Raw genomic sequence first — 12,407 nt, forward strand, 5'->3', positions numbered from 1 at the left:
TATTTCCCAAAAAAAAAAACGACTGCGGTCAAGGCAGATTTAATTATTTCAGTTTAAAAAATCCTGTCATTTTAATTAAAAAAACTAAATTACCAAACTGGTAATTTTTTTTCGATTAAAATATCTATGGATGCAATCCGAAAGTATAATCTTTCAGATAAAAAAAGAAATTTTCCAAATTCGTTTACGACTAATGGAGTTATGAGGTAAATAACATAAAAAAATTACCACTGAATTATAACCTTCTCCCTTTTGTGAAGTCACGAAATAAGAATGGAACCAACAAACGATGATGAATGGTGGAAATCGGTTGTGAATTGACAGCGTAATTGCGTAACGTAATAGCAAAAAATGAATAGAAAAGTTACTTTTGTAATTCACTCAGAAAGATATTAACTATTTCAATTCTAAGCTATATAACACGTAATAACATTAGACAAACGGATATATATTTTTTTTTATACAACCTAGAATGGCAAACAAGCTGACGGCCCACCCGATGGAAAGTTGTAACCGTCGCCTATAGACATGAGCAGTACCATAGATATAACAGAGTATACTGTTTCGCCCATGATACCCCCCATGCGTTGCCATTCCTGAGGACTCAGGTGTTATTCCTCTATACCCTGTAAATTCACGCCATATCCCACCCTTCAAACCGAAACACAGCCATGCAAACACAGCTGCTTCACGGTAGAGACACGAATAGGATGATGCTACGCACTAGTTTTATATACAAAAGAGAATGGACATATGAAAGGCGAGTTTTCTTGCTAAAACTTTATGAACAACTTTCAATCGTAATATCGCTCCAAATATCTGATTCTCATTTCACTGCTACACCAATGGTATGTCGTAGCAGATCGGCAAAACAAGTAATTGTATTGAAACAAAGTAAGGTGGAATTTATTATTTCTGTACTAATTTATCTTCTTTTTTTGTCTTTTTTAATCAACTTCAAAATTAAGATTGTGTTCCAAAAATAAACGACTTCAATTGAAGCAAAACCACTTATTTTATTTAAGAACTAAACCGATTAAGATGTTATGTCTTCATGAATTAATTACTGCCATTTGGAATATCTACTTTTCTGTACTTTCCGCATGGTCCCAAAATAGAATGGGCCACCGCTTCCTTTCCCATGGGTGTTGTAAAAGCCGACAAAGGGAGGACGAGGAATGGGCTAATCTACCTGCCAAGCATGGCAACTACTGGCAAAACTTAGCAGCTGAAAAACAAATGAGACACAGACACCTAGGTAGATATGTTTTGTACAATGTTCGTCTAATTAATAAAATACCAGAGGGAGACCAAAGATTAATAAAATACAAAAGTCGTTTGCTTGTACACCTCTGTCCCAGTCATGTTTCTACCGTGAACCAGTTGTGTTTGCATGACTATGTTTGGTTTGAAGGGTGGAATATGGCAATGAATTTACAGGGTACAAGAAATAACACCTAAGTCCTCAGGAATAACAACGAATGGGGGGTATCTTGGACGAAACAGAATACTCTGTTATATTCATGGTACTGCTCATATCTATAGGCGACGATTACCACTTTCTATCAGGTGGGCCGTCAGCTTGTTTACAATTCTAAGTTGCATAAAAAACAGATATTGCCCTCTGATTATTGTATAAAATTCCCTATAAAATAGACTCATTTAAATAGTTAAAACCAGCTTATGAATGTTCACTTTCGCACTTGACGCTCAATGTCATAAAGATGCGACGCACTTGGTCTTGAGAACCTGTCCCTGAGTAAAAGTGAAAGCTTTCGAAGTTCAAGACGCGGGCGTGTTGTGCGCGTGGCGATTTTTTGTGTCCGTGCACGCAACTCTTTAATTGACAGCTGATCGTAATCAAATGATTAATACTGTGTCGTCTGTTTAAGAACTTGCCCCCGATTGATGTAGGTGATTTAATTTCTACCCTATTCCGAATATTTTTGAGTATAATATTATACTGAATTTTGTTGGCCACAAAACACCACACCATATTAGCTGTTAACTGTCCACTGCTAAATAAAGGCTTCCAACTATTATTCGGGAATCCGATCCGCGATCATATCAAGATAAAGTGATGTGTTAAATTGCCAAAACACAAAGGTCATCAAATGCGATACTGTGAGAGTTATCGGATCGACAACCCATTTAAAATGAAATCTTTTTAATGAAATAAAGCTTTGGCCCCATTCTATGAAAACCAAATAGTCACATATATTCACACAGTATTTCCGAACCGATACGACAACATAACCTTCAAGAAAAGAGCATATTCCTTTTTAAAAGGCCGGCAGCACACCTGCAATGCCGTAGATGTTGTGGGTGACCATGAGCGGCGGTAGTCACTTACCATCAGGTGAGCCGCACGCTCGTTTGCCCCCTGTGTTGTAAAAAAAAATCTAAGTAATGTGTGTTAAATGGCAAGCACGTAGCAAGAAAAGACCTAAACACTCTAGAATCACGTGAAAGCATTGGTTAAGAAGGAGATTGCATCGACCAGTTTTAACTGAGATCAGAATCTTACCATATAGAAGTATTACTAATGGAAGTCCCTTCTATGAACCCTTTATACATATCTGTTGAGGAATAACAGGAGATATCTGGAGGGAAAGGGATTAATAGTAATGAAGTCTCTCAACCTCACTACTAGTAATATATCCTAATACATTAAACTCCACGCGGTTCTCTCTGAAAATCATAGTGGTCAATTCTTGTTGAATTCATCACGACGAGCTAGCTGCCTTGCTTTCATTCTCATCTATCATTTCTTATTGGTGTCCCGCCAGCGAATACAAGCAAGGTCACCGCTCCATTTTCACGTATTAAAAAAAAAATGTAGATATCATCACTGTCATTACTATTCGTATGAAGATGACAGTTAGCACCTTCTAATGTTAAGACTTTCTAGGCTAACTCTGTTATATATGTAGGCCTCCAATATGATTTACCGGTCAACAACTTTACATGCTCGAAGTACAATGTAAAAGAATAATTCCAAAATGGTCTAAACATTAATTCAGAATCAGATCGTCATAGCTTTTTTTTTATGGAACTTAAAATGGCAATCCTGTAAGAAAATGGTAACCATCGCCTATAGACATAACAGTGTATACTGTGTCACCCATAATACCCTACAAGCATTACCATTCCTGAAGACTAAGGTGTTATACCTCTTTAATTTCATTCTCTATAATTTTATTGTCATACCCCATCCTTCAAACTGAAACAGCCATACAAACACAATTGCTTCATGGCAGAAACTCGAATCAGACAGAAGTACCCAAGCAAACGGCTTTTGTATAAAGTCTCTCTCTGTGGTCTCTGGTTTAAAGCTAAATTTCGATCTTAGAGCTTCTAATCCTCAGTCTAGACTTGTCTAATTGACCTATACTATCTATCAATTTACTAAAATGTTGCTATGTTTATATTATATAAAATTATTAAATTCTTTTAACTGTTTATTCATTTTATGGCCATGACTCTTACAACAGGGTCGAAATATCATCACGCTCAATTAATAGTCGTGGTAAAAATGTGCCAGTTATGCATATTAAGTGTTGCGTATGTTTTCAACATCTGTGTATGTAAACAGATTGCCAATATTTATACAACTGAGATTTGCCTAATAATATCATTTTAGTCATTCTTTGATCAATACCGAACATAAATCTTCACAAGATTACAACTAGACAACGATAATAAACCATTCGTATTTATAACAGTTTCTAGTGTTTTTTTTTTTGTATTTGTCTTTAAAAGGCCTCCAATAAAACAAAAATAAAAGTAATACAAATTAAAAGTACTATGAAAATATTACTTTTTATTTTCGAAATATTAAAACTAGTAACTTATTTAGAAAACTCACATATTTAACATATTAAGTATGTATTTTATTTTTGTTATTCGGTAAAAACAAATATGTAAATCTACAAGCAATATTTTTTTACACTCACATTGCACCGTGTATAATCTCCCTTAATTGAATAACTGGACGCATCAATAGCACTTGCTGTACCGTTTCGAAAGGGAAAACATTGGTCAGTGAACAACAATGTGTACTTAAATTTAAAATACTTATTTTAAATATTATTTAAATATAATAATAATAATATGAGTATAATGCATGCTCCTACTGCAAAAATTGCTTTGTGTTTAAGTGAATTAGTAAGTAGAATTATTTAGTTATAGTTATAATTATAGTAGTATATAACCTGTTTAGATATTATGGATTGACATGTTAAGAAACAAAAAATCCAAATTTAAAGAATATAATTTTTTTTTTTTTAAATAAGGGACACATTTTATTGAAGATCTTAAAGCTGACAAAAAAAATTAAAAGTTATTAAACTTTTAAATGATTAAAATTTTTATCGATAACACGTAGTGTTGTTCCCTTTTAGAAATAATGATTTATATATATATATATATATTCGACATATAATAGAAACTAGTTCGTCTATAAATATGACAGTTTATACATTATTTTACTAAAATCAATGAGTTTTCGGAAATAAAAGAGGAATTGCTACAGTCAATGAGTTTTCGGAAATAAAAGAGGAATTGCTACAGTCAATGAGTTTTCGGAAATAAAAGAGGAATTGCTACAGTCAATGAGTTTTCGAAAATAAAAGAGGAATTGCTACAGTCAATGAGTTTTCGGAAATAAAAGAGAAATTGCTACAGTCAATAAGTTTTCGAAAATAAAAAAGAAATTGCTAAAAATCAATGTTTTTTTTTTAAATAAAAGAGAAATAAACATAATCATATTTGCAAGCGAAGCCACAAAATTTTATTATACCTTAAATTACATATGTAAAGAAATTGAGGCCGCATGGTAATATCCTTATGATAACTCGTATTATACTTTCTAATGCTGTAAAAGAATGTATTGAAAAAATGTTTCCTTAAATATTTTTTTTTTATAAATTCTGGTTTAAAAAACAGGTTTTTGATTCGAGTACTACGGGATGTGTGTCGATGTATCGATGTGAAAGTTAATGTTTCTTTTTTTTTCAGTTGAGCTCTTACATATTCGCTTGTCAAATATTGAATGATTATTTATTAATGTACTTAATAAATTATATACTTAATAATTAGCATATAAATTATATTATTTATAATGTGATCAAAATAATACGTTCCAAATTGTTACGACCTTAGAAGTTCATATCTTAAATGGAAATTCAAATTTCTTATAATGTACACGTGATTAATATTAACTTAAAACGATTTGTGATAAATCTAAATAGAAATTGATATAATAATAATCATCATTATAAGCCATTAACTGTCCACTGCTGAATATAGGCCATCCAACAAATGGTGAATATCATGGGCGAAACAGTATACTCTGTTATGTGCATGGTACTGCTCATGTCTACAGGCGATGGTTACCACTTTCCAATAGGTGGGCCGTCAGCTTGTTTGCCATTCTAAGTTGTATAAAAAAATAGGTCGTCTTCTTGAAAGGTTTTGCTAGTAGTTACCACACTCGGTAGGAGGGGAAGCAACTGCAGTAAGGCTTTGGTGTTGGTGATGTTTTAAAAAGGACGCCGCTGCTCAACCCTCGACCATTATATCCCTAACATGCTTCTTTCTTTTTTTTTTGTCTTTTCACGTCCTGGGATTCTTCTATAGTGAAGTTTATAGTTTTTTTATTGGAAACTTTTTTTTCTTGTTTTAACACTGTATTTACTTAGCTATATTTAATTGGAATTATTTTGTTTAATTCCACTACCATTAGTATGTAGTATGTGTGCCTAAAATGCAAAATTTTAAATTTTCACAATTCGACTGACGAACGATTAACAGTACGCTCCGTGCAGCGATCTATTGATTTGCCTGAAGATGCCTCGTTTAAAAGTGAAAAACGTATCGCAAAACGTGTGTGGACAAAATAGCAGAGTTTGTTAGCTAATATGAAGGATTATAAAATTTCTGGTAATAATAATAGTATTCAATTTTGAAGTGTTGGTAGTCGCACACATACTAATGGTAGTGGAATTAAACAAAATAATTCTAATTAAAAATCCAGTAAAATGGACTTTTGTAAAATAATACATAGTTTTGTAAAATATTTACAATTTATTTATTACATTACAGATGTTACACTTATGTTGGGTGTATTACTTCTCGAAGCTATCAGAGTTTGCGGACACTGTGTTCTTCGTGTTAAGGAAGAAGAAGAGTCAGATCACGTGGCTTCACCTCTACCATCACTCGCTGACGCCGTTCGAGGCGTGGCTACTTGTCAAATTTATTGCTGGTAAGTGAAATAAACATTTTATAAATGATTTGCTTTATACGTGTATTATACTAGCTATAACTTCCGACTTTTACCGTGTGAATCAATACATAAAGTATCCTATATGCTGAATTAAGGTATGACCTATATGTATACCAAATTTCAATCAAAACCGTTCAGTAGCTTTTGCGTGAAAGAGAAACAAACATCTATCAATCATTATAAACCTACGCATATATTATAGGTATTTATCATCATCATCATCATCATCATCATCATCATCACCATCATTATATCAGCCTTTAACTGTCCACTTCTGAACATAGGCCACCTCTTGGGGGGTTTTGCCAGTAATTATTATGCCAGTATATATTAATAGGAAGTAACTACTTCTATTACGAAAGTACATCTACGCTACGACATACTTATTACGTATGGGTGATATGGATACCAATCCGATATCTATATATCGGGATCCTTTGGACATTGATGACGGACAATAGATCATCACCCATTTCGACAACGCCCACATCGGTCAGATATTTATTTTCGATTATGTTAAAAGTCTGTTACCCAAATTTATTTTGGATAACAGACTTTTAACATATTGTTATTGGGCATGTACATAGATTATTATTTATATTATTTCAGTCATTAACTGTCCATTTTACCAGTAGTTGCCACGCTAGGCAGGCGAGTTGGCAACCGCAGTCTTTTATTTTTGTATGGGTGAAAATGGAATGGTAACCCCGCCTGCGCTATCGATATACACCGGCGGGGCACCAGTGGGAGATGAAAAGGTGAGGATGAAAGCAAGTCAGTTAGCCCATTGTGACGAAATCAGAAAGACACAATCACATTACAATGGTTTCCAGGGGAAACCGCGTGGAGGTCGACCTGATGGGATATATCGCTAGCAATGAGGACATTACTAACAATCCCTTTCCCCCTGGCAACCGCAGTCAGACTTTTAGAGATCTTTAAGAGGGACACTGCTGCCTATCTCTCGCCCTTAATTAGTCGGTTCTTATGACACCCACGAGAAAGGAAGGGTTGGTCCATTCTATACTGGGACACACGCGACAATGTATATAGATGTTGTAACAAAAATATATGGATATTACTATATATTACTTATAAGATTCTCATTATTATTTACTTTGTTATTTTATTTATACTTTTTTTTTATACTACTTAGAATGGCAAACAAGCTGACGGCCCACCTGATGGAAAGTGGTAACCGTCGCCTATAGACATGAGCAGTACCATGGACATAACAGAGTATACTGTTTCGCCAATGATACCCCCCATGCGTTGCCATTCCTGAGGACTCAGGTGTTATTCCTCTGTACCGTGTAAATTCACGCTATATCCCACCCGTCAAACCGAAACACAGCCATGCAAACACAAATGCTTCACGGTAGAAACACGAATGGGACAGAACTATAACTATATATATACTTGGTGCAATAAAGCGTAAAAATATCCACCCCTAATACATATCGTAGGCATTTGTTCATTTCACATCTGTTTATGAAACAATACGGGTAATAACTATATGATATTTATGTTGATATTATAGTATCGATTGCTTGGGTACGTCTGTCCCATTTGTGTTTCAACCGTGAAGCAGTTGTGTTTGCATGGCTGTGTTTCGGTTTGAAGGGTGGGATATAGCGTGAATTTACTGGATACAGAGGAATAACACCTGAGTCCTCAGGAATGGCAACGCATGGGGGATCATAGGCGAGACAGTAAACTCTGTTTTGTCCATGATACTGCTCATGTCTATAGACGACGGTTACCACTTTCCATCAGGTGGGCCGTCAGCTTGTTTGCCATTCTAAGTTGTATAAAAAAAAAAATTGGTAGTATAAAAAAATATTGTGCAATTAATGTGTGCTGTTATTCTAGGTGGCCATGGAACATTCTCGAACATCGTGAACAACCTTGTTCACATCATCATGTACAGTTATTACATGGTGGCAGCCATGGGACCGCAGTACCAGAAGTACTTATGGTGGAAGAAACACCTTACAACCCTTCAGCTAGTATGTATATTGATTTATTTTTATTATGTACAACTGGGGTAACAATGTAATGTAATGTAATGTATGTATCATCATCATCACCCGTTAACTGTCCTCTGATTAACATAAGCCTCCCCCATAAAGGGGTTTTGCCAGTAGTTGCCACACTTAGCAAGGAATTTAACAATCGCAGTTAAACTTTCAGTGGTGTTTTTAGAGGAAAGCTGCTGTCCATATCTCAACAATTATGTCCCACACTAATTTTAAAATTATTCATCTGATTTACCCCGAGATTAAATATAACATAAACGTCTTGAGAATTTTTACAGTTACGAAAAATTTTGCAAAATTTCAAATGCAATTAATTTTATTTCCTTTTAAATGTCTGCACGAAATAGGAATTACATTATCTGCGAGCGCAAAACAACGAAGAAATAAGTTACGGTCTACATATTTATAACAATTAGATTCTATTGCGCAGACGAGGCAAGCTTTTTCATTTAATTAATCCAATGAGCAACATTACAATAATTTAGCATGTAGCAAAAATGCGTAGCGCAAAATATGCTATTTTATTTTACTTTATTATGAAATTGTATGAAGCAAGAGAAGAAAAGAGTTATTCCTCTGTACCCTGTAAATTCAAAGTGCCTGCTTTTTTTTGGTTCTGTTTATCCTAAAAGAAAAAAAGTAAAGTGCTTTGCCCATACAGCTTATGACTGTCGTAATGATTTTATCAAATTATTAAATTTTCTTAGATTAAAAAATCTTGATTTTTAACAACACATCTGTAAACACATCATGTGTTTATAAAGAGCAGAAAAGGTTTTTGAGTTTTCTAAAACTTCTTGAAGCGAGCTCGATATTTTTGTGTGTTATATGCGATTACATCAATTCTTTACTTCTTCTTAACTGTACTTGATATATTGTGTATGAACGGAAAGATATTAATATTTAATTCAATTTAAATATTTAGCTATATGCGTAAAATTATTTATCAATTTGAATGAAAAAAGATAGATATATTTGGATTCAGGAGAAAATTCTTTGATATTTAATTCAACGAGAAATTTTTTAATCTAGCTGTATATGTAAAAGTAGTTATGAATTTGAATGAAATAAGAGAGGTATGTATGGTTAGATAGAGTATAAAATTCTTTGATATCTTATTCAACGATAACATGAGGTGAGTTATGAAAGTGAATGAAACAAGATATAGAAGCCTTTAGCACTTAATGCCAACTGCCTACCGTGCAAAAGATTTAACGTTTAGAAGTAATAATAAAATTGCGTTTCACAAAAGAAACTATACTCCAGTTGTAGCAAAACCAGTTATTTTAATTCAAAAACTAAACTACTAAAGCGATTTTGATAAAATTTCAAAATTTCCTATCTATAAGTATATTTTTTCAGATAAAAAATCAGTTTTCCAAATTTGTTTGCAATTGACGGTGTTATAAGGTAACTAACATAAAAAAATAAAACCGAATCGAACACCTCGTTCTTTCTTAAGCTCGTTTTTTTTTTGAAGTCAGAGAAATATTCGGTTAGATATTTCTCGTCAATTACAAACAGTAATAAGTCGTAACACACCGAGACCTGTCCATAAACACTCACTTCCGTGGATCAACTATCGTTTTGCGAAAACCAATATGATCAGTGTAGACCACACCTCGCATTCCTGAATAGGAGTCGTTGCGAAAACCACAGGATCTGCTAACATTAAGTGTATGCGGCGTTTTGTATTTTAAAGCAACTAATCTAAGATCTGTTTAGATTAGATTAGATTTGTTTATTTGTGAGAACATTGTTTTTTACAGATATTGATCCATTGTGAAGTACAAATGTTCGCCTTATAGTCCAAAGCATGCAAAATTATTATTGGGTACAAGATACATTACATTTAATACATACATATAAGTGCTAATTAATAATAGAGTACAAATTATGTCATTCTGTAAATAATTCTCCCAAAAAACGATAACGTTTATTTATTTATTTATTTATTTTTAATAAGGCACACATAACAAATTATAACCTTTTGTTAGGTTTATATATAGGTAATTATGGTGTTAATGCTAGGTTATAATTCAAAAACATGTGTACACAACATGATTAACATTTAAACATAACATTTCAATTTCGACACGTGGAAGACATAATAATTAGTAAACATTATATACATATACCATAATTTATATTAAAAGAAATTTAAACCATAAAACTATCATCACACAAGAAAAACAGCCCAGCCTTAGGATGGCCTTAACATGAACCACATCACTAAATACCCGTAAACGTGCAAGTTCATTCCAAACGGCTCACGCACCTTCTGAATGATGACAGCTTCATGTCGAATATATCAATGAATTTGTCGGCATTTAGTAATAATAATTCGTCAACTGTTACAATTCATTCTATTACAATAGTCCAATGTCAATAGATGCCAATGTCAAATAATAATCACATACAAGTAACAAATACAATAATATATAGATTTAAATTAAATTTGTACAATACGAGTATGTCACAGCTTACATTTATGTCAAGTATGATACACTAAATATTGTCACGTTTATACTCAATAAATTCTCTTACCGTGTAGAAACACTTTTGTAAGAGCCACATCGACAAGGTTTGTTTGAATTGTTTAAGACCTAATTCTTTAAATTCTTAGGGATTGCATTATACAGTTTCGTACACATGTAATAACAATTTTTTTTATAGACTGCTGTTTTTGGAAAACAATTTAAATCTAATCTATTTGGCTGTCTCGTATTTTTTTGGGTATTGTTGTACAGCAGTAGTAAATTTGCTAAAATATTTTTTGACAAATACTGTATTACAATGTTAAATATATAGGATTCGTAGTCATTAGCATCTTTATTTATTTATTTATTTATTTATTCATTAGTACAAATATGTGTACATGGCGGACTTAATGCTAAAAGCATTCTCTCCCAGTCAACCATAGGGAAGTGTCAGAATACTCGAATGCGGTACTACTAATTATTGATATACATACATACTAAAATTACCATCTTTAAAGGCGTATATATCATTAGGTAAGAGTTCTCTTGTAATCTAAATAACTGTGAAACGGCAGGTAATTACTATTATTGTCCTGGGTTCTTTCTTCATCTTCCACCTTCTTTCCCCTCTGTTATATATATGCTATTAAGTATGTGTATATTTATGTATATATTTGTTTATATGTATATATATTCATTAGGTGAATGGTCATCTAACCTGGTATTAGCTGATCATACGCGTGTTTTTAAATATTGTTTTTAATTAATGATAATGGAATGGTTAGCCTGCGCTAACGGTATACACTGGCGGGGTACCAGTGAGGGATGATAAGTGGGAATGAAAAGGTAGGTCAGTTAGTTCATCGTTATGAATACACCTGGAATTCAGTACGACGGTTTCCAGGGGGGACCACGTGAAGATCGACTTAACAGGGTATTTTTTTATACTACTTACAATGGCAAACAAACTGAGGCCCACCTGATGGAAAGTGGTAACCGTCGCCTATAGACATGAGCAGTACCATGGACATAACAGAGTATATTGTTTCTCCCATGATACCACCCATGCGCTGCCATTCCTGAGGACTCAGGTATTATTCTTCTGTACCCTGTAAATTCACGCCATATTCCACCCTTCAAACCGAAACACAACTGCTTTACGGTTGAAACACGAATGGGACAGAGGTACACAAGCAATCGACTTTTATACAGTCTCCCTTTGGTATATTAGTAGCAGTGCGACTGGTAGCCTGCATTACTAACCCTCTCCCCCAAATCTTTATAAATATTTAAAGCCTATATTATTTTTAACCGACTTCAAAAAGAAGTTCTAAATTCGATTGTATTTCTTTTTTTGTCACTTACCTCATAACTCCGTCAATTGTGAATCAATTTGGAAAATTCTTTTTTTATCTGAAAGGATGTAATTACAGGTTGCTCTCATAGATATTATAAGAAAATCTATTCGGAAGTTTAGTTTACAAATTGAAATAACTGATTTTGTCACAACTGAAATCAGTTTTTTTTTGTGGGACACGATCTTTAATCATTTACAAAGTCTCCCACTGGTGCACAAGAAGTGCGTCGATTGATCAATAA

The 12,407-nt window shown here is 33.4% G+C and overlaps 1 protein-coding gene across 3 annotated transcripts in view; it reads left to right on the forward strand.

Annotated features, from left to right (window-relative positions):
- LOC113512778 (elongation of very long chain fatty acids protein 7-like) overlaps positions 1–12,407 on the forward strand; it is an 88,900-nt gene that overhangs the window by 68,188 nt on the left and 8,305 nt on the right. For all 3 annotated transcript variants that reach the window (XM_052896114.1, XM_052896106.1, XM_052896112.1), the window contains exons 5-6: positions 6,106–6,268; positions 8,162–8,298. In XM_052896114.1, coding sequence (XP_052752074.1) covers positions 6,106–6,268; positions 8,162–8,298 — 300 coding nt within the window. The remainder of the gene's footprint in view (positions 1–6,105; positions 6,269–8,161; positions 8,299–12,407) is intronic.

Source organism: Galleria mellonella, unplaced genomic scaffold (assembly GCF_026898425.1).
Source record: "Galleria mellonella isolate WM207_F2 unplaced genomic scaffold, CSIRO_AGI_GalMel_v1 utg117, whole genome shotgun sequence".
In the NCBI taxonomy this organism is placed as follows: domain Eukaryota; kingdom Metazoa; phylum Arthropoda; class Insecta; order Lepidoptera; family Pyralidae; genus Galleria; species Galleria mellonella.